The sequence below is a fragment of the Jatropha curcas genome, chromosome 10 (assembly GCF_041381405.1).
Source record: "Jatropha curcas cultivar XTBG-Jc1 chromosome 10, XTBG_Jcur_1.0, whole genome shotgun sequence".
In the NCBI taxonomy this organism is placed as follows: Eukaryota; Viridiplantae; Streptophyta; class Magnoliopsida; order Malpighiales; family Euphorbiaceae; genus Jatropha; species Jatropha curcas.
Window position 1 is genome coordinate 2,698,715 of NC_143160.1, and position 26,897 is coordinate 2,725,611.

General features: G+C 36.5%; 7 protein-coding genes across 9 annotated transcripts; 1 reads left to right on the top strand and 6 right to left on the bottom strand.

Annotated features, from left to right (window-relative positions):
- On the bottom strand, nucleotides 1-2,858 carry SBT1.3 (subtilase 1.3). Its single transcript, XM_012234973.4, has one exon. The coding sequence runs from the start codon at nucleotides 2,446-2,448 to the stop codon at nucleotides 112-114; it is 2,337 nt and encodes a 778-aa protein (XP_012090363.1). The 5' UTR covers nucleotides 2,449-2,858; the 3' UTR covers nucleotides 1-111.
- Nucleotides 2,859-5,945: 3,087 nt separating this feature from the next.
- On the bottom strand, nucleotides 5,946-7,402 carry LOC105648863 (3-ketoacyl-CoA synthase 5). Its single transcript, XM_012235365.4, has one exon. It carries the CDS (start codon nucleotides 7,353-7,355, stop codon nucleotides 6,036-6,038), a length of 1,320 nt encoding a protein of 439 aa, XP_012090755.1. The 5' UTR covers nucleotides 7,356-7,402; the 3' UTR covers nucleotides 5,946-6,035.
- Nucleotides 7,403-9,380: 1,978 nt separating this feature from the next.
- On the top strand, nucleotides 9,381-11,257 carry LOC105648552 (alpha-L-fucosidase 1). The gene is made up of 3 exons (XM_012234974.3): nucleotides 9,381-10,123; nucleotides 10,212-10,451; nucleotides 10,549-11,257. Exons 1-3 carry the CDS (start codon nucleotides 9,573-9,575, stop codon nucleotides 11,216-11,218), a joined length of 1,461 nt encoding a protein of 486 aa, XP_012090364.1. The 5' UTR covers nucleotides 9,381-9,572; the 3' UTR covers nucleotides 11,219-11,257.
- A 1,136-nt stretch (nucleotides 11,258-12,393) lies between these two features.
- Nucleotides 12,394-15,288, bottom strand: LOC105648553 (pentatricopeptide repeat-containing protein At5g66520). 3 transcript variants are annotated; one of them, XM_012234976.4, is made up of 2 exons: nucleotides 13,284-15,288; nucleotides 12,394-13,024 (listed from the first exon to the last, which is right to left on the bottom strand). In XM_012234976.4, exon 1 carries the CDS (start codon nucleotides 15,151-15,153, stop codon nucleotides 13,537-13,539), a length of 1,617 nt encoding a protein of 538 aa, XP_012090366.2. In that variant the 5' UTR covers nucleotides 15,154-15,288; the 3' UTR covers nucleotides 12,394-13,024; nucleotides 13,284-13,536. The 3 variants fall into 3 exon arrangements, with proteins under 3 accessions (XP_012090366.2, XP_012090365.2, XP_020540722.1); XM_012234975.4 differs by having other exon boundaries at nucleotides 12,394-13,129; XM_020685063.3 differs by having other exon boundaries at nucleotides 12,394-13,136.
- Nucleotides 15,289-15,445: 157 nt separating this feature from the next.
- LOC105648555 (Peptidase family M48 family protein) lies at nucleotides 15,446-19,058 on the bottom strand. The gene is made up of 3 exons (XM_012234977.4): nucleotides 17,730-19,058; nucleotides 17,449-17,597; nucleotides 15,446-15,894 (listed from the first exon to the last, which is right to left on the bottom strand). The coding sequence occupies exons 1-3, from the start codon at nucleotides 18,687-18,689 to the stop codon at nucleotides 15,645-15,647; spliced, it is 1,359 nt and encodes a 452-aa protein (XP_012090367.1). The 5' UTR covers nucleotides 18,690-19,058; the 3' UTR covers nucleotides 15,446-15,644.
- Nucleotides 19,059-19,211: 153 nt separating this feature from the next.
- Nucleotides 19,212-23,945, bottom strand: PRH75 (DEAD box RNA helicase (PRH75)). The gene is made up of 14 exons (XM_012234982.4): nucleotides 23,270-23,945; nucleotides 23,019-23,153; nucleotides 22,792-22,932; nucleotides 22,368-22,479; nucleotides 22,185-22,255; nucleotides 21,919-22,073; nucleotides 21,697-21,808; nucleotides 21,159-21,260; nucleotides 20,993-21,053; nucleotides 20,745-20,913; nucleotides 20,573-20,669; nucleotides 20,356-20,450; nucleotides 19,979-20,112; nucleotides 19,212-19,810 (listed from the first exon to the last, which is right to left on the bottom strand). The coding sequence occupies exons 1-14, from the start codon at nucleotides 23,780-23,782 to the stop codon at nucleotides 19,578-19,580; spliced, it is 2,130 nt and encodes a 709-aa protein (XP_012090372.1). The 5' UTR covers nucleotides 23,783-23,945; the 3' UTR covers nucleotides 19,212-19,577.
- A 1,425-nt stretch (nucleotides 23,946-25,370) lies between these two features.
- LOC105648558 (embryo-specific protein ATS3B) lies at nucleotides 25,371-26,781 on the bottom strand. The gene is made up of 3 exons (XM_012234981.4): nucleotides 26,534-26,781; nucleotides 26,337-26,444; nucleotides 25,371-25,859 (listed from the first exon to the last, which is right to left on the bottom strand). Exons 1-3 carry the CDS (start codon nucleotides 26,705-26,707, stop codon nucleotides 25,539-25,541), a joined length of 603 nt encoding a protein of 200 aa, XP_012090371.1. The 5' UTR covers nucleotides 26,708-26,781; the 3' UTR covers nucleotides 25,371-25,538.
- Nucleotides 26,782-26,897: the final 116 nt, after the last annotated feature.

Consider the following 26,897-nt stretch of genomic DNA (forward strand, 5'->3'; position numbering starts at 1 on the left):
TCAAGACGGAAGAAAGAAATTGCATTGCTGTTAATAAGAATGAGTGAGCATCCCTAGCTCTTAACAGAACACATTGATTATTAAGGAACAATGTTGAATCAAGCGGCAAATTTATATTGGTGACAACCATGTGAGTACAATGGGGCTTCTTACTTTGCGAACTCCATCCTTCCATACCAATCCCCCAAACTCAGGCATCATTTGCCGAGATTTTGTGGTGAAGATAATCTTGTAAGATAATCTTTGGTTTTTGGTGGTGAAATGCAGGGTTTTTGGCTCAACTTTAACAGTTGCGCCTTTGAATCTGGAGACAACTGCATGGTATGTTGAAACTGGAGGGCCAACGTTGGTAACAGTTCTTCCAAGGGTGACAATTGAAATGGATGTGTTGTCTGGGAAAACAGCTGAAATAGCTGGATAATTTAAATCTGCTGGACTTGCTAGAGATTTTTGGCATTTTCTGTTTGCATACTTGCCAAAAACTTTAAGCTGCGTCGGTGATAGCCTTTGTGTGCATAGAAATTCAAAGTAACCCTGTGCGTCAATGTCATAAATCAAACCTGGGTCAAGAGCTTTCATTGGATTTATATGCCCTGCACCATGGTCATATGGACTGGAAGGAACATCTTGCGAGGCGTCTCGCAAAGGCTTTTGGGTATTATCATGAACATAAGCTGTTGTCATTAGAGCAGATTTTATTGCAGCTGGACTCCATTCTGGGTGCCTAGCCTTGAGCAATGCAGCAATTCCACTAACATGCGGGCATGACATGGAAGTTCCAGAGAGTATGTTAAACTTCACCCTTCGGCGATCTGTCGGCAAACTTGATGGACCTGTGTCGCCCGTCCAGGCAGCAATTATGTTCACGCCTGGAGCAATGACATCAGGCTTCAGAATCTCAAGGCTCAACAAGTTTGGTCCTCTTGATGAAAATGCTGCCACTACTGGAGATGGCCTAGTTCCCACCTTAGTACCCAGAAAAGCTAGAGTTCCAGTCGCATTCCTTGCAGTTAAAGCATAATGTTTGATCAATTTTCCTTCTTTCTCCCCGATCGCAACTGCTGGAAGTAGGTGACAATCTGCAACCAGTTCTTCTCCATTTGCTTCTGTGTTTGATAAAATCATGCCTACTGCTCCTGCATCTTTAGCCACCTGTCCCTTTTGTACCCTTGGACTAATACCACGGTCACATATCACAATCTTTCCAGCAACAGTATGAGGATTCAAAGTTCCTTCCAAGCACAGAGAACTTGGGCTAGGGCTGCTAGAATTATCGCCCATATATACCAGAGGATATTGCTTGTTTGTCAACAGAGTCCTCCGGCCTTTATAGAGCGAAACACCTTTTAGAGTTCTGCCTGTTCCCAGATTGACAGTGCCTGGAAAATCTCTGTCCATGGTGCTAGCGCCAACGGTGGTGACCCATGGTGACACATTTGTGAGGCTGGCAGGGTCAGGTCCTCCATTTCCAGCGGAGCAAGAAACAAAGACGCCCATCTCCATTGCCCCAAATGCGGCTATGGACAAGCTATCACGATAGTAAGATGAAACTCCTCCGCCTAAAGAAATTGATATCACATTCACTCCATCAGCCACTGCCCTATCAACTGCTGACAGAATATCTGAGCTGAAACATCCACCGGCCCAGCAAACCTTGTAAGCTGCAATTCTTGCACCAGGTGCCATTCCTCTTGCTGTTCCGTAAGCATAGCCTAGTAGATTTGCACCATGTACAGGGGACCCAGCAACAGTGGCTGCAGTATGAGTCCCATGACCATCTTGATCTCTTGGAGATTTATACTCATTTTGCTCATTGATTTTTCCTGTAGCAGCTTCATATCCTTTGTAAAATACTCTTGCACCGACAATTTTTCTGTTGCAATGGTGCTTTTGAAAAGCTCGGCCTGTCTCACAAATTCCTTTCCAATGAGCAGGAACTGGAGTCATGCCTGTGTCATTGAAGCTGGCACTCTCCGGCCAAATTCCTGTGTCCAGCACTCCTACTATAACATCATGATCTGCAATTGTTTCAGACCAGACGCTTGTGCTGTCTTCTGGTTCTAGTCCAAGGAACATGGGGCTTCTTGTCGTGTGTAATTGATATATAGTCTCTGGAAAGATGGCTAACACACCATCTTCTTCCTCTAGCCTCTCTGCTTCTTCTTCACTCAACTTTGCAGCAACACCATGAAAAGCAGTCTGATAGCTATAAATTATTCTCTCTTCATTATCAGATTCATTGGTTTCATTTTCAGGTGTAGACAGTACCGATTGTACTTTGGAGGAGTACCAATCAAAGTGATTAGAGAAGTATTCTGGCTTTGCATGCTTGTCCATCTGAATAATGTAAGTCTTTCTGGTCAATGGATTTTTTGAGGACGAGACAACATTGAAGGCTAGATAGCTTGAAACAATAAAAAACATCCATTTTCCTAGGTTTTGAGGCATTATAGATTGAGAAAGAAGAGATGTCAAAGAAGAAGAAGGCAGGAGAGAGTCTTATGGAGATGGTATCTTGAGGCTTGAAATATCAAATATCAGAAAGGATGGAAGGGTCCTTTACAATGTCCTCTTGTGGTGGTAATTATGGTGGTTGGTTGTTTCATGAATGCCAATCGTTGGAAGGAGAGTTGGTTGGTGGTGACAGTAGTTAATTTGGTTATGGACATTTGCAGAACCCTGTTTTTCTTTTTTCTCATTAACTTTGTTAATGGTTTCAATTCTTTTGGTGTTTAGACCCTTAGCACATTCTTCTCATTTTGGGTCACAAGAAAAGCCATCTAACGACTAATCCTGCTGTTAATCAATGTAAAGATTCTCATTTCTGTTACTATATTAGCTTGTGTTAACTTTCAATCTTGATTTCAACAGATTATGGGCATTGTGGGAGACAGTCATGGTCTTATATACAGATTCCTCAATGGTGTTTTGGTTTTTCCGTCTTTGTAAGGTACTAAGGTCTTATTATGTGGTCCCTACACTCACAGGAAACCTGTAGAAGAGGCATCCCTGCACCGTTATTAGGTAAAAAAATAACTCAGTGACTTAATTTTCTTGTAAAAAACATACTATCTTTTAATCTGTTTCTACTTTCTAAGAGATTCAGAATTGCTAAATGTCGTTTTGTCTTGCAAATATAATGAATATTTCATTATTTACAGTTACAGGGATAATAATTCATAATTTACCCCAGTAAACTACCAGACACTTGGTTCAAGAGTGCCATGTGAGGAAAGCTGAAAATCACTGTCTTACGTGATAATGACCCTACTTTCTTTCATGTTGAAGACACAGAAATCAGAAGGAAATGCTTTATCTGACAAAAAAACAAAAGAAAAAAAATTGAAATAAAAAGAGAGGAATAAGCCGATAAGGACAATTGGGAATCATATTTCTTTCTTGATTATCGCCTGAAAAGGAATTAGGTTATAGCATTTAACAACATTTAAATGATATAGAAATGCCAGCGGACTAATATGCTTATTAATATCATGGAAAATATTGTTCTTTTTTATTATGTTTACATAAATGTCATCTTCCAAACTTTTGTACTATACACTAAATCTATATATGGCCTTGAAAAATGATATTTTATTATTTTAATTATTTGGTATCCGAAGTTCATTGACCTGACTAATCTAGATTCGCATCTGTCAAACCCATAAAAGGGGACAAAACGCTTCCTCCCGAGTATTTAAAAAAACTTTATATTCAGAGTTCGAACGGATAATGAATTTCTGTCGTCTCATCTCACTCGTTAGGATATTTTATTATTTTTTAGTTTTATAATGAAAATTTGTGTTTTGAAATGTGTTTTCTGATGAGAAATTAAAACAATAGTATCATTTATTGTATGAAACAACCGATCATAAAAAGACCTTCCCAGCAGTACGAAGACTGAAAGTGATATAGACCTTTTCAGCTTTTCTTTTAGTAATTTTCCCTTGGTTTTATATAAACTGGTACTGAGAAATACAAATGTCAACATAAATACAACACCAGACGAGAGGGTTATTTATTGTAAATGTACAGTTTTGCAATTTTCAGGCAATCAATGGTTCAGAACTTGCATAGCTGGAATGCAAAGTTAAATGTTCCAAGACTGTTAGGTCTCATGTTTGATTTTGTATTTTTATTCTTCACGGGTCAAATTGTTTTCTCGATTTTGTGATGTGTAATAGTCTGCTTAAATTAGGGACGGGAGACGGGTTTTCTAATACCTATATCTGTCCATAAAATTAAATCTATAGACTTAGTTTTATTCAAAAAAATTATGAAAACTTAGAAAACATTTAGACTTTGTTTTAAATATATATATAAATAGAGCGGATCAAATTTTATTTTTTAAACCCATATCTGCTTCGTCTTTAACATGTTCTTTGTACATAAATATCTCATAGTTAAAAAAAACAAAACATCTACAGTACTTCCAATTATTGTATTGAGGTGGGGGTTAGGCTCCCTCCATAGTCCATACAGTACAGCTTGAGGACCGTGCCAAACTGGCATTGCACCAGGATAGCAAAATATCAATACTTTTTCCTTTGATAGGTAGGTTGTTGACACTTGGAGTCTTTAATTCTCAACTTTATTTCTTGAAGAAACTTTTATCTCCCTCGAATCCACATGTCCGTTTTGTTCCTAGGGTTTGTTGCACATTAAAATTGGGCAACTAGGTTTGGTGGAAGCCAGGAAATTCAGCTGTATAGGTATAGGTATAGGCTCCTTACTAACAAACTCTAATTCATTTTTATTATTGTTTTCTAGTAAACTGTTGGGTTTTTCTTTTTTTTGTAAATTAAATCCAAAAATATCAAAAAAATTATTATTATTATGGTGACTGTGGAGAAATATGAAATGTTGTCAAAATCCATACGTTTAAACGCATAGATCCATCCCAAAATTTAGAATTTCATAAGATTTTTCATGTAAGATTTGAATATGCTTTTGATATTAAAAAAATTAGATAAATGTTTTTTTTCACCGCAAGTATTTCTAGCACTTTATATTGTGGTTAGTACGAAAATTAATTTCATCTACATTGCTGGCTGCCCATAAAAAATAAAAATAAAAAAAATCTCAAAGCAAAGACAAAATGCTGATTGGAATTTTGGAAATGCAGAGTCCCAAAGAAGCTAGCACCCAGGTCTAGTAAATGGTGCACCGCCATGCTATCACCAGTACCTATCGAACACTTGTTTGTTTACATGCAGAAATATAGAGAGACGTGTGAGGAAGAGAAGAGTTAACTCCTACCCGTACTTGTGAACGAACAATTACTTCACATTTAATATCTGCATTCAAAGCTCTCACGCATGCACTTTGGGTTCTGATCGGCTATTCATGACCTTAAAGAGACCAAAGCCTTTCAAAAAATTTGACCACCGATCTCTTCTGCCCTGCTTTAATTTTAGCTCATAAATTTTATTTTTTTTTCAGTTAATAAGTTTAGAAAATCTATACATGACGCTATGTATATATGGCCTGATGTGATTACACATTTATTTGCATTTAATCAGTCAACAACTGTATATTCTTCGTTCTTCATTCTCCAAATGGATTATTATAGGAAATTCGTATTTGCGTATCTATTTAGCTTAGTTTGTTCTGGTAGCTTGCCTGAACGTAATCAACATACGGATATATAATTAAAGCTAAGACAAAAGATTGTATTCTTAAAAAAAAAAAAAAAAAAAAAAGATTGTAATATTAAAATGCTAGTAATTTATAGAAATGGAACTACTCCCCATTTTAATTTTAAAAGGAAAATAGATATAATTGTTTCATTTTTGAAAATTGCTCATTTTTTATTTTTTATTTTTTATGTTGTTGTTGTTGTTGTAGTTTATATCCTTCTCAAATCCCCTGCTCTCAAATTGATTCGTCTATGTATCCTTATATACCGCTAGGATCAACCAACTAATGACACAGAGAAGGAAAATTAACATATATTATATAAATTAACATTTCCGTGCAATGGGTGTTTTTCTAGTGTTTATATATATATAATCTCGCCCAAAAAGAAAAAAAAAAGTTTAAATGCCTAGATCAACGGCCAAGATTGGATACCGATCAATACAGTCAGCCCATGGGCCTTTCTTGGACTCTCCAATAATGGGCCTTAAACACTCCCAAACGACACTAGCGCATTTAGGCCCAGTTCCCATCCCAAACTGCCACACCTTGTGGCCTTTTTTCACTTTTTCTTTGGCTTCCATATACGCAAGTTCATACCAAATCGATGAAGAAGATTGATTGCCAAACCTATGCAGTGTCATCAATGCAGCTTCCACTTCTCTATCACCAAGCTTTAACCCTTTTGCTATCTCTTTTATCACCGGCCTCCCTGAAGTGGGCAGGCAAAAATGCTGTATCACCCTCTTGAAATTTGGCACGTATACCTGTCCTGATTTATCAATGTACCTGTTTTGAATTATCGAAACGATATATCGTAGCATTTCTGGGAAAGGCAAAATACGTGAACCAAGAATTGTTATGTTGGGCCTGAGAGTTTCTCCAGCCACTTGAAGTAAATCCCTCCTAAGCGTAACCCCGAGTCTTCCATTGGAATCCTCTTCGCGAATCGCCGAATGATAACTTTTGTCGTCAGAAGCTCTTTGGGCCCTTACTGTGCAAAAAAGCTTGTATTTTGATGATTTTTTAGCTTCATTTTTATTTGTGAGCAAAATTGCTGCGCTTCCCATTCTAAATAGGCAGTTAAGGAGTAACTTAGATTTCTCGTGGCCAGAATACCAACCGGTTGATAATATTTCGGTGCTAAGAATAAGCGCGTAAGCATTCTTTTGAACTTTGAGAAGGTTAAAAGCCAAGTCAATGGAAATGGCTCCTGCACTGCACCCCATACCAGAAAGATTATAGCTTTTAATATCAGCTCTCATGGAGTATTTGTTAATAATAATGGATGATAAGGAAGGTGACGGACAAAACCCGCTACAATTTACAATAAGTATATCGATGTCACGAGGGGATATTTTAGTTTTAGAAAGAAGATCTTGTAGAATAGGGAAAAGAACCATCTGTACTTCTTTTATGGATTGTTGTTGGTTAGTTTTAGGAGGAATGCAGTGCAATGCCGGAGGAAGATAGGTCTCTTGACTTTGCCCAGAAGAACTGAGGATTTTAGCCATGAAAGAAACGCTTTCACTATCAAACGACTCGATCATGGATGCATGTTCAAGAAATACAGAGAAAGGAACTTTGCAGGAGTTGGGTGGTTTGAAACAAGAGAAATCTATGAGGTAAACTGTAAAGGATTTTAAAACGTAATTTTTGACAATGAAACTAGAAAACAAAAGGACTAGAAAAATAAGGAATGTTGCAACAGACAAATCCATTAGAGATGGACAAATTTGGAGCTTGGGGAAGAATTTGTCTAGTGGTAGTCCTAATAAGGTCTGATCGGAAACAGAAGAGAAGGGCTTATGCCTTGTAGCCTGGAGGTTATTGTAAAAAAAAAAAAAAAGGACATTCTTATACAGTACAATTAATTTTAATCTGACTAAAATAATTGGTGACTGGACCTGGCTAGTGTAGATGCCAGCGTCAGTGATAGGCATAAGACGGTGTGCATTATACAGAGTTTAGAGTTTAAACTTACAAGATCCATATACCAAAATAAAAATTATTTATTTTACGGATCATTTGCGATCGCTCATGTTTTTGTCAGTAAATAATTAAAAAATTTCCCAAGTTGGTTTTAAAGGGAAAGAAATTGCTTATACCAAGAAAAAAAGGGAAAGAAAATGAAAAGAGAAAATTTTGGAATGTGTGATCGACAATAAAGATTCATAGAGTCTGGAGATCATAAATATTGTAGGTTGGGAGTCGATGGGGCTAAAACCAGCTACGCTGGTATTCCGATTTCCAAGTCAGACATACACCTGCTTATTAGGGTTACTTCTTGCTATATCTTGTTCCGGTGAGAATATATCGTTTGTGTCAAATAATCTTTACCAGATTAATTTAGATGATGAAGGATTAATTATAGTTGTTGAAATGGTAGAAATAGAATGCAGAAGTCAAAAAAGGCCAGAGCGTAAATGCCAGATATTGAAATGAACATATCAGGATAGTATATATATATATATATATATATATATATATATATATATATATATATATATATATTTGTAAAGTGAGGATAGGAACATTTATGTGAATTCAAAAATATTTGAATTAATCAGGACTACTGACCCCCTAATCGTGCAATAGACAATGCAAAAGAAATGTCAACAATCTCAAATTAATGATAAAGTGCACTGACAAGATCAGAGTTGATTTTTTCTTAAAAAGTTATTGGACCGTCACAACCAACCCGAATACAAGCCTAGTCCAATAACCCAGCCCAGTGAACAAATTAAATAAACAAAAAAATGACACGTATGAGTTAGTGAAGAAAGGTGCACTCAGCAAATCCGCTACGTATCGTTGATTGGATGGGTCCGTGAGGCGTGAACCTTATTCTTGTATTTACAAGCATAAAGTGCATCCGCTTCTACATGCGTCTCTATTTTTGTATTTCCATTCTCCTTTCTCCCTTAATCATTCGGTGGAAAAAGAGTTGGTGAGAGGAAAATAGAATTTATTAGTATTTAAATAACATTAATTACTTTCTCAGTTTATAATAAACTATCACATGAGTAAAATTTATAAATGATAAATTTTTTTTTTCATTTTTACATTTACAAATGAAAAATAATAATTATTATAATTTCCAAAAATCTCTATCTCTTTATTTCTTGCCGCCATTTTTGTTTAAATCTTAGATAAATTAAATATACTAATATAATTAATTTACTCAATAAATTAGATAAATTAAATAATTTTCTTAAGACGTGAAAAAAAATTTAAATGTAAAGTTATTTATAGAGAAAGTAGTGTGCAAAAATGAAAATAAGTCTATTCTTAAGAGATTAAAAAAAGTACTTCAAAGACCTCACAAGTAATACAATAGTCACATGAAAGTAAATTTCAGAAATTTATAAGTTAACTAGTATTGACTAGAGAAGCGTTTCACATTTGACTATTTGAGTAAGTAAGAAAAGGGAGGTTTAAGATTATAGAAATCTATCAATGAATTGCTGATTGGATAAGAGGTCCAAAGGCTTTATTCACTTATTCCTACCTCCATCAAATGCCACGTGGGCAATTGTTGTCTTTTCCCACCAACTATTTGGCCACAAAAAGGATGCGAGGGGTAAAAAAATAAAAAGAAAGAAGTTGGTGACAAAAAGTGAAAAGTGAAACCACAGTCATCTATTTCATACTGGTTTGAGAAATGAGACGTAGATGCATCATCAGCAACCCGTGAATAATAGCTACGTTGAAAAGGAAACAAACACATTATAACAAAAGTACCATAACAAATGACAAATTCCAATTAAAACCATAATTATTTTCATCCTTTTCTTCTCTAGTTTTTGGCCTTCGTTCAATCCACAGAATCTTCTTCTCCTTCCTTTTTCTGTTCGGTCCCTCTATATATAGTCTGTCCCGATCTCTCACCATTTATATTCTCTTTCAATCATTTAATTTACACATCAAAACCCATTATGGCTAAGCTATGGTGCTTTTTATGCATAATGATTACTGCATTTGTTCAATTTTCTGAATTTGCAATCTCTAGAAGGGAACAAATTCCAACGCCACCCTTACCAATCCTGCCACTCCCCTCTTTTTCTCAATTGAAATGGCAACAAAGAGAAATCATCATGTTTCTTCATTTCGGAGTCAATACTTTCACCGACTCCGAATGGGGCACTGGACATGAAAACCCGGCCATTTTTAACCCGGTCGGACTCGACGCCAATCAATGGGTTAATGCAGCAGCTGGAGCTGGAATTTCTTTGATGATACTAACTGCAAAACACCACGATGGGTTTTGCTTATGGCCTAGTAAATACACTGACCATTCTGTAGCAAGCAGTACGTGGAAAAATGGCCATGGCGATGTAGTTCGAGAACTTGTTAATGCAGCCAAGAACCATGCTGGAATGGATGTGGGTATTTATTTATCGCCATGGGACCGACACGATTCAAGATATGCCCATGATTTGCAGTACAATGAATATTACTTGGGCCAGATGCAAGAGCTATTAACCAAGTAAGTAAAGAAACTGAAATTAAATTTGTAGGCTGTCTATTGAATTAATCAATTATATAAGTGAAAAATGTTCTGGGTATACATGCAGATATGGGAAAGAAAAAGAAATATGGTTTGATGGGGCGAAGGGTTCAAATGCACCAAACATGTCATATTATTTCTGGGATTGGTTCGCCATGGTGAAAGAATTGCAGAGCTCAATCAATATATTCTCCGATGCTGGTCCAGATGTCAGATGGGTTGGAAATGAAAATGGATTTGCTTCAAGTACATGTTGGTCCACCATTAATCGAACTTCTCTTTCCATCGGCAACGCAAGTATTGTTGAGTATGTATCTTTTTACACCCAAATCCCAATCAAACAAATTTCTCTCCAGGACTCCAGTAATTATTGATTAGCTAACAGTGGCATTTCAATAATGCAGCTATCTTAACACCGGCGACCCAAAAGGGACAGATTGGGTACCAGCAGAATGTGATGTCTCGATTAGAAACGGATGGTTTTGGCATAAAGCAGAGTCACCCAAGAAGCTCAGCAAGTTACTTGAGATTTACTACAAGTCCGTGGGAAGAAACTGTGTATTATTGCTCAATGTGCCGCCCAATTCAACTGGCCTCGTATCTGACACCGACGTACAAACGCTGAAGGAATTTAGAGGCGCAATTAATACAATATTTGGTACAAATTTAGCAGAGAAATGCAGTTTTAAAGTAAGTAGCCAACGAGGAGGTAAGGAGGGTGGTTTTGGGCCAGAAAATGTCGTAGACGATGACCATTTGTGGAGTTATTGGGTTCCGAGAGATGAAGAAAAAGAGAGCGATTGGATTGAGATTAGATGCAAAGGAGGGTTGAGATTTAACGTGATAAGGATTCAAGAAGCAATTGGTCTGGGTCAAAGGATCAAACGGCATGAAATTTATGTGGATGGCAAGACAGTTGCTAAAGGGACTACAGTTGGGTACAAAAGGCTCCATAGGCTTCAAGAAGTAGTAGCTAATGGGCAAATTGTGAAGATTAAGATATTGGAAGCAAGAGGAGTGCCATTGATTTCTTCTATTGGTCTGCATTATGATCCCTTTTGGAAGCCAAAATGAGCATAAATTACAATAATAAAGCAATGTCATTTTACTTCACTTTCTTAATTTTTATTTTTTGCTTTAGCTTTAGCTTTTACTTTGTCTTTTAGGTCTATCTCCTCATTCATTATTCACTAATGTCAAAATATTGAAAGTATAAACACAAAAATAGAAAAGACAGATTCCGAAGATTTTACTATTAAGTAATTAATTTGCATCGGCAAAGATTATGATTTTCGCCTTTAAAAAAAAAAAAAAATCTACAAAAAAGTAAGAAAAAGGATTATATACAATAATCAAATAAAATAAGAAAACATAATAATATTATGATAAAGTCATACACAAATCTTTAGGGTTAAGCTGCACTTGCTTTTGGAAAATTCGTAGCGTAGATTTGTTGAGCTTGGCAGAATTAAAAAGAATAGGTTATGATTCCCAATTATGATTGCGTATCCACCTAATTAATTAATTTGCATTACGGAGATTGGATATATAGATTCTCCCTTGCCTTAACAATATCTAAAGGAGATTGTTCCTTTGAAGTGCTGAAAATTAATATTCTAAGGTTTGGAGCTCTACGCTGCTTGCTATTGGATAATTAGTAGCGTAATAATTGCTAATAAAATTAATTAAATGACAAAACATGAAATTACCAGTATTTGGTAATGGGTTTTGCAAGCCATGTGAGGTTGGCTTTATGACTTGTCTGCCTCCACACCATACAAACTTGCTAACTTTTGAAGTTCAAGTGTAAGAAACGTTCTCATATTTCTTAATTGCCCATTCTTCTTTCTGATAGCGACAAAATTTAGAATATTTAAATTATTTTTAAGCTATTTTCTTCATAACAATACGAGAGGTACGTAAGTATTGACCAACAAAATGCCCAACCGTGAAAATTATATAATTTCAAATCATACTTGTTTTTTTCTTTTTTTTTGAGTTTAAATTAGTAATTAGCTATTTAAATAAGGGACTTTAAAAAAAAAAAAAAAAACAAATTTACCCATTAATATATGAAGGTCTATTTTCTTTAGTGATTTATGATAGCTTCTAACTGTTAGTTGATAAATGGTTATATACAATTTCAAACCCAATTCGATGATTATAAAGATGATGATCTGAAAATTGTCTCTTGATGTAACTTTTCATCCATATAGGTCACATCTGTTGAAGGTTGGGGACAACCGCACTTTAGCACCGACGCAATTCTGTTTTTCTCTTTGCAACAGAGTTCTTTTGTCTGTCACCTCTCTAGAACCATTGAAACTTGTCGTTTCTCTTAAATCTACTCACTGCCTATGTTTACAGAGATAACCTTGTGCCTGAAAATTCTAAAACATAGACCTAATGCGAATCCTTGATCTGCAAATCCTATTGTTCCTTTCTGTAAAAGAATATATTCTTAGGTGCAAAGACAAACACAGAGACAAATAAATATGCTAATTGGACTACAAAATGGCGACAATAAAAAAAATCCCATGAAAAGAAAATGCGTGCTTTAAAGCAAAGAGTAGAGCAGTCACTGTGAAACACGTTGCATAGAGAATTCAAAAGCAGATTCCAGAAAGGAACTGCTTAATATTCTATGCTTCAGGACGAACATCATATAATTTGAAGTGATAGCATAGCATTTCGTGATCAGAGGACAAAAAGCATCATATCATTTGAAGTTTTCCTCATTGGACCATATACAAAGATAAAGTTCAGCATAGCATTGAGCGTGAGTGGATCTTTTTGGCCCTTCGTTTTTGTTTTGCTTGCACTTTTTTGATGGATGCATTAGTCTTTTATATCTCGCAGTTAGCATCTTTTGAAGATAAGCTGTGACGTATTTTCACACGCTTGCATTAGAAACCATAAAACATAAAGACAGAAAAGCAAATTAACTTCTTTTGATTGAAGCCACATCCTTCATCTACTCTTTACCTACATGCTTGAATGAAGCAATTGAATAACAATTAATATGATACAATTTGCTAACAAGAATAAAAAGGCAAAAAGAATTGTATCCAGTGGAGTTCCTATTGAATATTGATTAAGGACATCAGTAATATTTACAGAGAAAGATTGACAGATTTACCTCCATAAAGCATGCATCTCTGTTCAGCTCCCTTTGTCTTATACAGTTGCAGCGCATCGAGGGCCTATCATTCATCTTATATTGCAATAAGGCTCCTCCAGGAATAAACTTCTCTCAGCTGTTTCACTCGGAGATTTTAGACAGCTGATTAATAACTTCTTATAATCCAAAATGAATGAAAGGTAAACAATTCGCTTGTATGTCGACCAGATATCACCATAAATGCATGGCTCCATTGGCGTCTCATCATTCATTATACATTACCTTTAATCTTCATCTCATTAGTTAATGCAATCAATAAACAAAGCAGTTCCTCCATCACAACATCAGGGGAGCCCATTACTGAGAATTCATATACAATTCCATTAACTTCAATCATGCTACAGCCTTGGATTTCCTTTTTAATTCCTTGTTCTTTCATTGAGGCTCTAATTCTCTTCACATCATTATATCTACCAGCTTTTGCATACATATCACACAAGTTCAGGTAGAAAGCATGGTTCCGAGGCTCCAAATTGATTAAACATTGTGCCACTCTTTCTCCTAATTGTACATTACCATGCATTTGGCATCCCCCCAGTAAGGCGCCCCAAACAAATACATCAGGGTCCATTGGCATGTTTCTAATAAGTGCCACTGCCTCTTCAAATAGTCCAGCTCTACCAAACATATCAACCATGCATGCAAAGTGATGCACTTGCGGTTCAATCAAGTAAATCCGTTTCATGACATCAAAACACCATCTTCCTATCTCTACTAATCCAGAATGAGCACAAGCTGACAATAATCCAACAAATGTAACATGGTTAGGCTTCACCCCTTTTGCTTCCATCTCCTTGAAAATATCAAAAGCCTTCTTACCATATCCATGAAGTGCAAACACTGAAATTATAGCCGTCCATGCCAAGGTGTCCTTCTCAGGCATTTCCCTGAAAACTTCATAAGCTCTTTCCAGACCACCGCCTTTACCATACATGTCAATTAATGCAGTTCCGATCACCTTATCACATTCTACACCGTTTCTCCTCAAGTAATTGTGCACCCACTTCCCATGATCAATAGCACCAAGATAAGCACAAGCTGAAAGTACACTAGCAATAGTAATCTTATCAGGTCTAACCATATTGATCTCATCGCTCAAACACTGCATGTCATAAAAAAATTCCAAGGCCTCCTTTGGCCGACCACCCTGAACAAACCCTGTTATAATCGAATTCCATGTAATAATATTTCTCTTATCCATATGTTGAAACAAATTCAGTGCCTCGTCAAGACTCCCATTTCTCAAAGATCCAATAATCATCGAATTCCAAGAAACAACATCTCTGTTAGACATTTCATCAAACAACTTCCTGGCACTCTTTACGAGCCCACATGCCGAATAAAAACTTATTAGTGAATTTTGAACAAACAGATCAGTACAAAATCCAAGCTTGCTAACCTGTCCATGAATACCTCCGCCTGTGCCTACAGCAACGCTCCTCGTGCATTCTTTTACAAGAAATGGAAAAGTGAGGCAATCAGGTGAGACACCATGAGTGAGCATCTGCTTGTATAGTACTATAGCCCGACACAAATGTGTATCATAATCCCCGTCAATTTTAGAAGCATAGGCCCTGATCATGATGTTATAGATAGAGACATTTGGGTTTTTTATACTTCGAAAAATTTCTGAGGAGTAGCTAAGTGAACCTGAATCTGAAAGGGCGGTAAAGAAGAGAAGACGAGAAATTAAGAAATGTTCTTGTTGGATGTAGTTGGGACATGTTAAGATATGGGCATGGATTTGTTTAAGTTGGGTAGGGTTCTTGCATGCTTCTATCAAGCGCAAGATTATGTTCCTGAGAGAGAGCTGTTGAGGTTCAAGCATATCTTTTGGGACAGAAAACAAACAGTCAGTTTTTCTACTAAAAATAGGCGGGAAATCTTGGCAAAAGTAACTAACTACTGATGCACCAAAATGATTTTGCTAGTAACTTATGGTGTTTAGGTGCTAACCAAAAAATATATATTTTTTATTGAATGTAACAAGAAACTTAATCCAAACCAATCCCATGCCTAATAATTGTGCTATGTAGTAAAATCTAGTAAGCAACCAAAGGACGAGCATAATACAGAAAGCGCCAATAAGAAAACATATGTTAAGAGGACAAAAGAACAAATTCCCAAGAAAACAGACTCAATTGAGAGGAAAAGAAAAAATTTCTGTAGCCGCAGTGCCCATGTTACATTTGTATTATAATGATAAATTTTCTGCCGGGTACAAGAAAAGGTGACTGGAGAATTTATATAAATAACAGACTAAGCAACTTTCCAGCAAGTATTGCTTCTAACTGTAATGATTGTGCGTTTGGAGGTAATCTAAAGAAAGCCTTCGACCCCTCGTCCAGATAGTGTTTCCCTGTAGATGTTAAGTGCTTCCTCCATCACTTTAGCTTGAGCCAGCAGTTGAGATCTCTTCTTTCCAGATGGATGAGTAGAAAGATAATCTTGCAATGATGAACCACCAGCGATCTTCCCCAATTTCTCATACACTTTAGGTGCAATTCGAGGATCATATCCAGCAGAAGCCATCAATAATAACCCAATATAATCTGCCTCTATTTCCATCCTGAAAAGGAAAACAAGAAACAAGGTCAGCTCTTGCATATCTATAATTATATTACTATTCTGCATTCTGGAATTGCTTACAATCAAGCTAGCTCTACAAAAATTAACTAAACATGTAACTTGGGAGAAAAGCAGTGAAAACAACTGTACATTGACAACTGTACAATCAACTTGGCATGTAAACACAAAATCAACAAAAATAACATTGACAATCTTAGATATTCAGGACGCTTAAGAGCAAAGCTAGGATTCATGAGTAAGTGGGGGCAAGTATAAAAATTACTTAAAGGAAGAGTAGACATACATTAAGGGGAAAAGATAGCTAAAGGGACAGTAAAATTACTATTAGCTTGAGTTCAAACCTGGGTTTTGCTCAAGGAATTTTTTTTAACAAAACAACCCCCCACCCCTCCCTTCTTTACCATGTAGACCTGCCAGTGTGCACAAGTATTTCATCTCTCTGTATGAGTTCTATAGAACAAAACGTGAAGACTTTTCTTTCAGAATTGGTCTAGGAAAGGGCAGTGGTTATTATTTTCCTTTGCATATTACAATCATGAAAAGTAATTTCCCCAATCTTTAACTTTGACAATCATACAGCAAAAATCAGAAACAACATAATATGGAAAGGAGGAGTTTCATAGAAGAACATCTACTTGTTTTAAAATGAGAAGATGAACTTAAGAAATAATGCATTAACTTATATCCAGAAAACCAATTGGGTGATTGGCTGCATATAAACGGCTAAAAGATCAATTCTACATGGTTCTGTTAAACTCAAAGCCAACCGGGCCTCCACTAGATCCAGTGCTTATGATTTACCCTTGTCTTTTGCCTTCAAGATATTTGAAGACTGCTGCATACAATTGCCAAGATTAACGATTTTTTCAGGACATAATATGAGATGTAATCTATTTGTCCTTCAGGTATTTTTTAAGGACACCAAACGATCTTTTTACCTCCATCAGACTAGCAAGTGGGCAACTAAGCAAGATGGGACTATCAATCCGCATGATTGACAGGTCCATCAATCTATAGGATAACATAATAACCATTTGCCACTGAAATAAAAACTCTTTTATTTGCTGTCCTGATCAAATTGCAAATGCTAATGGACAACCAAGATAGTCCCGACACATTGTAGACTGCTTTGATCATGTTTCCAACAATCTCCATTACAATCACAAAAGCCAAAAAGAAATGAAACACATGGGATTGACAGTAACAACTTTCTAGCTTCCAAATGAGCAGTTTCATACTGAATAACACCCACAAATCTGTATCTAATTACATTTGCCATGACATTAAATGCGTAGATGATCATATCATGTACCCATGGAGAATATTAGATTGTTATTCTAAGAATTTCCAAAGGCAACTCAACGAACAAAGACTACAAAGTCATCATCTCAAAAATATTTTGAGAAATAGGATATGCAAAATAACTGGTGTTTCCAGCCATAATATTAAAAGAAAAAAAATTCAACTTACATCAAGATAAAATTACACAAACCAAGCCAAAGGTTACTAAAGAGAATAAGGCCAAGAAAATCACCTCCGGGAGAAAGGAAGTCTCAAAAATAGAGTAGACATCGTGTTGGCTAGATCAGGCATGATAAACTGATAAAGAATAAGTTGCAAGATGGCAAACCACATATTCTTTGTGATCCCTTCTGCAACGTGTCGAGCAACAGCATGCCCAACCTAGTTTTTAAATGACAAACAGAAAAAGAAAAATCTTCCTCAACCAAATTTCTAATTATTATTTATACTAATATCCAGCAATAGATAAACAATCATAGAAAACTCGAAAAAAGATGTGTAGAGCAAATTAACCTCGTGTCCAATAACTGTTGCGATTTCTGCATCAGTTCTGAAGTGTTCAAGCAACCCAGTAAACACAACAATTTTCCCACCAGGCAAACAAAAAGCATTAATAACAGGTTCATTAACAACCAAAACCTCCCAATTCAACCCATCCAAATGTGAAGTTTCTGCTTTTGATCCTCTCTCTTGACCCTTCTTTCTACTCTTTTGAACCCATTTGTCATCGAGGATCTCATCATCCTTATACCACTTAGTTTCAGTTTTCCCTTCACTCTCAGTCAGTGCCTTCAATGTCTCATGAGCTCTACCCTCATATGCTAGATCACTCTCTGGAGATGCATACTCTAAATCGCTCCATACATGTTCCGGCCTTAAAGCTCTTTGCAATGCCTCAATTATGTCTTTTGCAATTAAGCGGACCCTAACGCTGTCCGGGTGTATTGCAGGGAGAACTTTTCCCTTCATTGCCGCTTTCATTTGCTTGAATTGCTCCTCTCCAAGCTTTTTCTCCATGGATTTAGATAAAAGCACAAAATGTTTTCTTTTTGTGTAAGGCACAGTCTCCAAATTACCAAAATAGATAGTGACAAAAGCACCAGAACCCACCAAAATAACGATCAGTACAGTTTTCGGATTCTGAAACCATCTGCTAGGGCCTCTCGGCTTAAAATGGTATACCTGGGATCGGTCTACATAGTAAAATCTCTTACCAACACCACCGCCGCGAAATGGATTATTATTATAATTTACTGTTCTTTTAATACCCATTTGAAGACCTAGTCCAAATCTCTGAGAAATAGAAGAATATGGATAGAAGCCAGAAAACTTAGCTGGATTAGAAGAAGAGTGTGAAGACCCATTTTGGAAGATTCTCGAAGTAGACTCTTGAAATGGAGCTCTGGGAATGATTTTCGGAGCTATACTTGAAAAAGCGCCGATCGCGAGCTTAGCTTTCCTGAAGCTTCCCATGATCGCAGGTGCGCAGATAATTTTGTTTGGTAGAGACTGGAAACAGTTAAGGTTATTGAGAAACGGCGAGCATGCTTGTCGACTCCGGCCCTCCGGGACAGGTTAAACACCCGCACTTTTTTTTTGTTTTGGTTCGTTAGGAGGCTCTATTGCATAAATAACATGATCATCTGCACAATCGATAACTCCTTACCTTACTTGATAAATTGGTGAGGTTAACGCCTCTGGAAGTGACTAGAGCTCTGAATCGGTGGACGTTGGGTGTGCCACTATCAATGGATCGGGTCGGATCTCTCATACAGAATCCAGTCCATTTACGGGCACTGTTGACTCTACTACTAAATTTTTATGGCGCTACAACTCTACACTAACAAGTAACAAGTGAAAACTTTCTTTAAATTCCTTTTACCATTTTCCTTCCCATTTTCTCCTCTTACATACAGAGTTCAAAAATTACGAATCCACAGGAATGGGATTAGAGTTCACCAACATTGCATTTTGTTGTAAAAAAATCCACAACGCTAAACAATTAAAAATTCATTTCAAATAAATAATAATAATAGAAATACATCTTGTAGCATCTTAGTCTTTTCCAGCATAGTTCAAACACATGGGGAGACAGCAAAATTCCCCAGAAAATCAAATAAACATATTGGCTTATCCTAATAAGTTTAAAATAATAGGACTAAAGAACAAATAAGATTTCAAAAAAAAAGGACCCTTAAGGCCAAGGGAGCACCCAAAAAGAAAATACAAATCCTATATTAACAAAATCCAGACCGTATAATTGCATATTTTCTTCATTATCAGAAAATGCTTCACCCGGTAGCCATTATGTTAAGAAATGCTAAAAAAATCACCCATGAACTGAGATAAATTTATGGTCCTTCACCATCTGTTCCCATTGCTGCGACCTCTTCCGCCAAAGCTATTTCTTCTATCAGAAAATCCTCCACCCCTACCACCTCTGCCCCCTGAGAACCTATTACCACCACTCCTATCATTAAAGCCACCCCGTCCTCGGCCTCCACCACCAAACCTTCCCCTTGATTGGTCTTTTTCTTGTAAGGAAGGCAATTCTTTTAACACCTCTAAGCTGACATTAGCAGCATTTTCCTGACCTGCAGCCAACCAGTGGGAAACACAATGGAAGTCAATATCAACAACCTGTAAGATTCAATATCAATAAACATCAAGAGAAAGATTGAGAAGCAATTAAAGAAGCTGAGGTGGATATTTGGCTAATGGTAATTTCTGTAAAAAGATAACCTGGAAACAAAAAATATTACCAGCAAGAAATGCATCCACATCTGATGCAGCCACATCAAACACTGCACCGTTGCCATCAGCAGTAAGGGACATACCCTTCACTGACTCAACCTTGTCCTCAGGCAAAAATCTCCTCAAGATACCAAAAGCAAATCTGACAATTTTCATGATAGGTAAGCCAATAATCCGATAACTACCGCCATAACAGAGTAACTTATCTAAGGTAATCAAGTTTGGGGAACCTCATCATGTATTTCAAACTGCCACATTTTTGGCACACTCATGGAAGAATAAGCACTCTAGTACAATTTCGCCCACATCAAATACTCTAATTTCCTAAACTACTATTTAAAGGACTCAAATATTTATGAGACAGAACTAAAGTGCATGCACTCACGATGGCGTGTAGATAGGTTTTCCAGCTTCAAGGAGTAATGTAACATGGTTCTCCATCGATGTTAGAAGTGATCTGCTCTTTATGTCGGTGTAACCCTGCACATGTATCAGGATATGAGAGATTTTACGGCTTAACACTTCCAAAAAAATAGGAGGTAAAAATCATAAAGTTTGAGAGAGCAAAGAGAAGGGAGACAGAAAAGGGGATGGGGGCTCACAGCAGTCTTGGCAAGGGCTTTTGCAAGTAGTTCTACAGCTGACAAACCCGAGTTATTCAACAGATCCTCTGCAGCAGACATGAATGCAGGGACCACACTGCAATATTTGATCTCAAATCAGAAATTAAGAGCAATCCAATTACAGATCAATTAGTTTTAAAAGGAAACATACCTGTCAGAAACTTGAGTTATTTTTTCCGCTGCTTCTACACCAACAGCTTTCGCAATATCAGCAGCCTGAGGGGCCGTAATGTGCTCAAATTTTACACCAGATTCTCTTTGAATTTTTGATATATTAGACCTTCTTGGATCATAGAGCATTACAGCAACTCCAGTATTGCCTATATGTGATGAATAACTCTCAGCCGCATGTCAATAAACCAAGCATTTAAAAGAGAGCAGTCAAACATCAACAATTACCTGCTCTTCCTGTGCGTCCAGATCTATGTATATAAGCTTCTACATCACGCGGAGGTTCACACTATAGCTCAAACACTAGTGTAAGAATATGTAATAAGAAGAAAACATTGAAAGAGTTTCCTGATGTAAGCACACATGAACACAGGAGAAATGAATAAAAACACACCTGGATGATCAATTGCACATCATTTATATCCAGTCCCCGAGCAGCCACATTTGTAGCTACCAATGTCATGAATTTGCCTGACCTGAACCCAGAAAGGGTGACCTGGAGGCATTATGTCAGAAATTAGCAAAGCAAATCTAAGAATTAACAAATTAAGTTCTATCACCCTCCTTTCCATTTTCCATTTAAAATATCAACAAGATCCTACTGTTTGTTGGAATGTTACATAGCAAGGACGATCATTGGGCTTGTGCTGGACAAAATAACATGCCCAGCGCTCTACACAGGTATTGAAGTAGTACGTCCTAGGCATCAAATATATTGTTTATTGATAGTCAAAAGCAGATGAGGACGAGACAAAATTAGGACCTCTGGAATTCTGTTTGAGCCCATTCCAACCTTAGAAACATCTTATATACCAAATATATCATCAAATCAATTATCCAAAAAGATCAGCACGCATGCTATAAAATTTGCCACATTCTGCTTATGGAGACATGTCTAGATGATATCAGTTGAATGCGAACACAATCAATACCTCGCGTTGAGACTGTTGTATCTCCCCATGTAAAGCCCGTGCTCCATGCAATAAACCAGCAAGCTCATTTGCAGATTCCCTTTTCTCTGTGAAAATAATTGTACGCCCTCCGCTGAATCAAAAGCAACCACCAGATAAATGAGTAAACATATTTTTCAACAAGAGCAAAAGATTATTAAATTATCACAATGAAAATGAAGTGCAGGAAAAAAAACAAGTAACCTGCTATAACAACGAATTATATCTGGAATAAGCTGCGATATTGCTGAAGCAGAACAGGGTAGAACAATGTGCCTCACATTGGTACTAGCCTTCATTTTCTCATTGCCAACAAGATCTATGGTTTTCTTAGATGGTTTAAGAAATCTAGTAGAAATCTGGTAATACAAAAAAAAAAAAAAAAAAATGAAGGCCAAATTCAATAAATGGCAAGTTGGTAAAGGAACTGCAAATCATAACAAGCACTATATTGTGGCTAAGAAACGAACATGTTTCACCCAATCTGGTAAAGTGGCACTGAAGAGAAGCGTCTGAACTTTGCTTACATCCTCAACTTTTCCTGAAAAGTACAGGAACATTTACATGTGGTTAAAAAAAAACTACAATGACATTGATCCATTTCACCATATTCAACAACAATCAATTAAATGTATTCATAAGAAGCTACATACCAAGAATAAGTTCAACGTCTTCAACAAAGCCCATCCTCAACATTTCATCAGCCTCATCAAGGACCCGAAACTTGAGTAAGCTCAAGTCAATATTGCCCCTCTCTATGTGATCCTATAAAGAATTTCCATAAAAGTTTGAAATGTTAAATGAATACATAAAACAGATACAAAATTCAAATATATATATATATATAATCAACAGGCATCTGCAAAGACATTGCAGGTAGGGCTGTTCACATTGAGAATTCGGATTATAAGTGCAAGCTGTATAAGAAGTGGGCAGAGCACTAAACGTAAGAAAGGTTCCGTGAATTTGTTGGTGAACTGGACAGAAAAGCCAAAAAGTTGCAACAGGTTCTAATACAACCCGAATTGAACCAGCCCTTATTACAGGAACTCGAATAATATTACAATAAAACCTCACCTTTATGCGGCCTGGTGTTCCAACAACTACATCCACCCCTCTCTTTAAGCTCGTCTCTTGAGGATGGTATGAAGCTCCGCCATATAAACAGCAAGTTGTCAAACCCAATGCCTCGCCATAAACTTTGAAGTCATCATACACCTTTCAACATTCAAAAAAAGTATTAATAAAATGAAGGAAAAAAGGCTTCCCATGAATGTATAGAAGTAACCTCTATTGCTAAATACCTGACAGGCTAATTCTCTGGTGGGTAGAAGAACCAACACGCTTGGTGGCCTGCCATAACCGGTCTTTCTCGATGCTTTTGCAGGCCCATTTGTAAGAGACTCTAAAATAGGCAGTACAAAAGCCAGAGTTTTACCCTGCAGAATGTTGATATGGCATGGACAACTAATTATCAAATAATAATTTGCAAAAATTTACAATACCAACAATAACTGAGAAACAAATCGCAACTAGAGCACGGGAGAGATCATACCTGACCAGTCCGTGCACGCCCAACTAAGTCACACCCATCAAGAATATCATTGAAGGTCATGGCTTGAATTGGGAACAACGCCTCTATCCCTCTGGATTTAAGCTTCTCTCTAAGAGGCAGTGATATTCGAAACTTCGAAGTCGCATTGGGATCCTCAGCCTTAGCTACTTCTCTCTCTCCCTCTTCCTCCTCATCTTCATCAAGTTTTGCCTTTTTATTCTTCTTCTTCGACTTATCAGCCTTCAAACTCACCGGCTCTACTAGCTCCGAGCTCGTCTCGCTTTTTTCTTCATCTTCAGGCTCGGTATCTACAGCTTTTCGCTTCTTCTTCTCTTTCTTCTTCTGCTTCTCCGAAAATATTTCCTCTTCAGCATCAGAGACCATCAAACTCTTCTTCTTGCCTGGAGTTTCAGAGTCAGGCAATGAAGTTTGCAGAACTATTCTCTTCTTCATCTTCCTCTCTTTCTTGTCCTTAGAATCGGATGAATTATTGGCCAGAGCTATAGATGGCATGATATTTTAGAGTGAAACAAATAGAGCTTAGAATATAATCGTGTGTGTGTATATAGATTGTGAGGTGAGGAAAAGAGGGTTGAGAGTTGTGCGATTTCTCCTGCTACATAGGGTTTTGGCAGTGAGTTGCAGAAGCAGGAGAGCAAGAGGAAGAGGAAACGTTAGGGTTTGCGTTTTTATGGTTTAGTGGCGGATCCATGTGAGGCCGTCAGATCATGAAACCCTATGTAATTTGGGTATTCGCCGTTAGATTAGAATTCTTTTTGTGTGCTTTGACTGGTTGGAATTAGTTGACCAATATTAAAATAATAAAAATAAAATATCACGTCCTAAGATTTTTGTTATAGTCACTTGTTCCTTACTTTTCCCTTATTAACATTTAAAGGCTCAACTAGTGGTGGTTGGGCATGGCTCGTGTAACCACAGACCGGCCCAATCTCTGTCTATCAAAGCGACGAATTCGAACTTGTCCGGTTATCCCAACCCAGCCAACCCGAGTCCTCCAGTTTTTTTTTTTTTTTTTTTTTTTTTTTTTTTTGGGTACGTAAGGAAATACCAACGCACAAACGGTAGAATACTTTGAATTTAAAAAATAAAAAATAAAACCACTTGCTTGAAATCCAATCCGTAGTGTTTCAGAAAAACTAGAATTTTCATTGATGTCCATTGGTGCTCTCACTTTCAGTCCACGATTTTTTTTTTCAACAATTAAACTGTGAAAGTGTTAAATGGAGTGATATCTGATAATTTAATTTAACCCTTTAAGGCTAGTTTAGTTTAATTGTTTATACGTGTGAATAATGGTGATTGATTCTAGTGTCCGCACAAGCCAAACCCTATGAATAACAATTGTTGCTGATAACTAGTGGTTGACAGCACTTAGATGATGAATTTTTGTGTTTAATAAAATATTAACGGCGGTTGTTATTAAAATATAAAATTATCATTAAAGAAATAATTGTTTTTCTATACATTATGATAGATAATGTATATATTTTTTATTTTAAAAGTAAATTTATTCTAATTTGTTATATAAGGAAAACATTATTATTTTTAAATAACAATGAGCAAAATGATTATATTAAAATATTAATTCGAAAATTTTTTATTGCTAGTCATTTTTTTTGAAATTAATGAAGTTCAAATAAAACAATATTTAAATTATAGCTCCTACATAAAAGTTAAAAAAATTTACTAGACATTTACAATCTGTTGGATACAAATCAGCTATCAGCCATATAACAAACACCATCTTACTACTATTATTCTAACCAATTGTCAGATTGCTGCAGCGCAGATAGAAATACTTGAAAACACAATATACCGATTTCTTTTCCTCTTCACATCTTTCTTTTACTGCTCAGCACCTACACACTGAAAAAGTTGCTACTAAACTTTCCAGGCACTGACTGGCTGACTTTATTAAACAGTTGAAATTCAGATCACACTGTGATATTAGAATGGGTAGGGGCTGCAAGTTGCATGAGATCTCAAAAAATAAAAATTACAAAAGCTAATTCTGTAATCAAATCAAGGCAATCTGTTAGCTCTCAGCTACAAAAATTCAGAAGATGATACACCAAGGCAATTCACATTAAATCACAACTTGCATATAAATTATTGTTCTCAAACAATAGCAATTAGCTGTATCTTTACATTTAGATTAGAAAATTCTGATGGTCCAATCCACTGCACACTTAAATTATTAGTATCATTATTACAACAAAGTCCTAATTTAAATTCTGTAGAAGCAGAATCACAATACAACAATGGCAACCGATAGAATCAGAACCATAAACCATCCAGGAATTCTTTGTATTTGTGCAGAGGAGGCACTTTGACACAGATTAAATCCATACCAAGTATTACTGGGAATAAAAGTGTTATAGTCAAACCTAACAGGATTTGAATTATACCCATAAATCTTCACACTCTCTGGCTTCCAGCCATCAGGTCCTGTTCTATAAAGATAGACATAGCATATTTGATATGCACATGGTCCACTTATCTGAAATGTATCAGAGGAACACCTTTCAAATGTATTTGATGATGGATCATCCAGCCTTGGTGCATAAATCTGACCAATACATATCCAAGTCAAATAACTTCACAAGCTCAAGTTTTTCGTCACATAAATATTTCCATGGCTGGGCCTCAGCCTTATCCCATCTCAACCACAGGCATTTTAACAAAGCATTTTCCAAATAAATTTTATATTTTTATAATTCTATAACTTTTTCTTCCAATCAAAATTCTGCCAATATTTTTTTCAAGGAAAATAAAACGCATAATATATATGGACGGCTCAGCCATGGACACGTCATCTCCACATTTATGAACACAGGTCAAAGTGAATAATGGACTTTTAGAAAGCTTATCATGTGAAGTTATGAACAACGATACAAAGGAGAAAATTTGGAGTCTTCCGTGTTAAGAAAACTAATACAAGGCAATCTGTAGTATACGATTTGTTAGTTTCTCGAGAAATTTTTTTTTTTTTTAAAGGAGAAATAAATTCGTTAAATTAAAAGAGCAATCGAGTCCAAAATCGAACCTGATTGCCATAAGCGTCGCCGAAAGAAAGGCTGATCTGATCTCGGGTGTATTTGGGCGAGGAGCAGCTTGTTGATACGATCACTCGGTAAGAGCAACTTCCCACATTCTATTTAATAAATAAAAAAAAGGAAGAGAATTAAAAGCAGAAAACTAACAACTCAGAATCAAAAATGATGAGGAGGAGTTGGGGATTACCTGGATTAAACTGAGATTGAAAGAGTCGAGAGCTTGAGGCTTCAGACTGATCGATTCGGCTTTAGATTGGATGAATAGCAAGGCAAAGTAAAATAGAAGAGAATAAACGGGTTTAAACATTTCGTCTTTGCGCAGGAAACCGCGAGGGAAGAGGGAAGAAGGAAGAGAATACATAAAGGAGATGCGTCTAACGAAAACAGGAAATTTTGGATATATTATTTTCTTTCGTTGTTTAAAACGTCAATTTTATTAAATTGTTTAAAAATCATGCCTGGTTGACGTGATTAAGACCATGAATCCACCGGTTAACCCTTTATTAGATGGTAGTAATCAGCCAATTAACCATGAATTAAGAAAGTAAAGT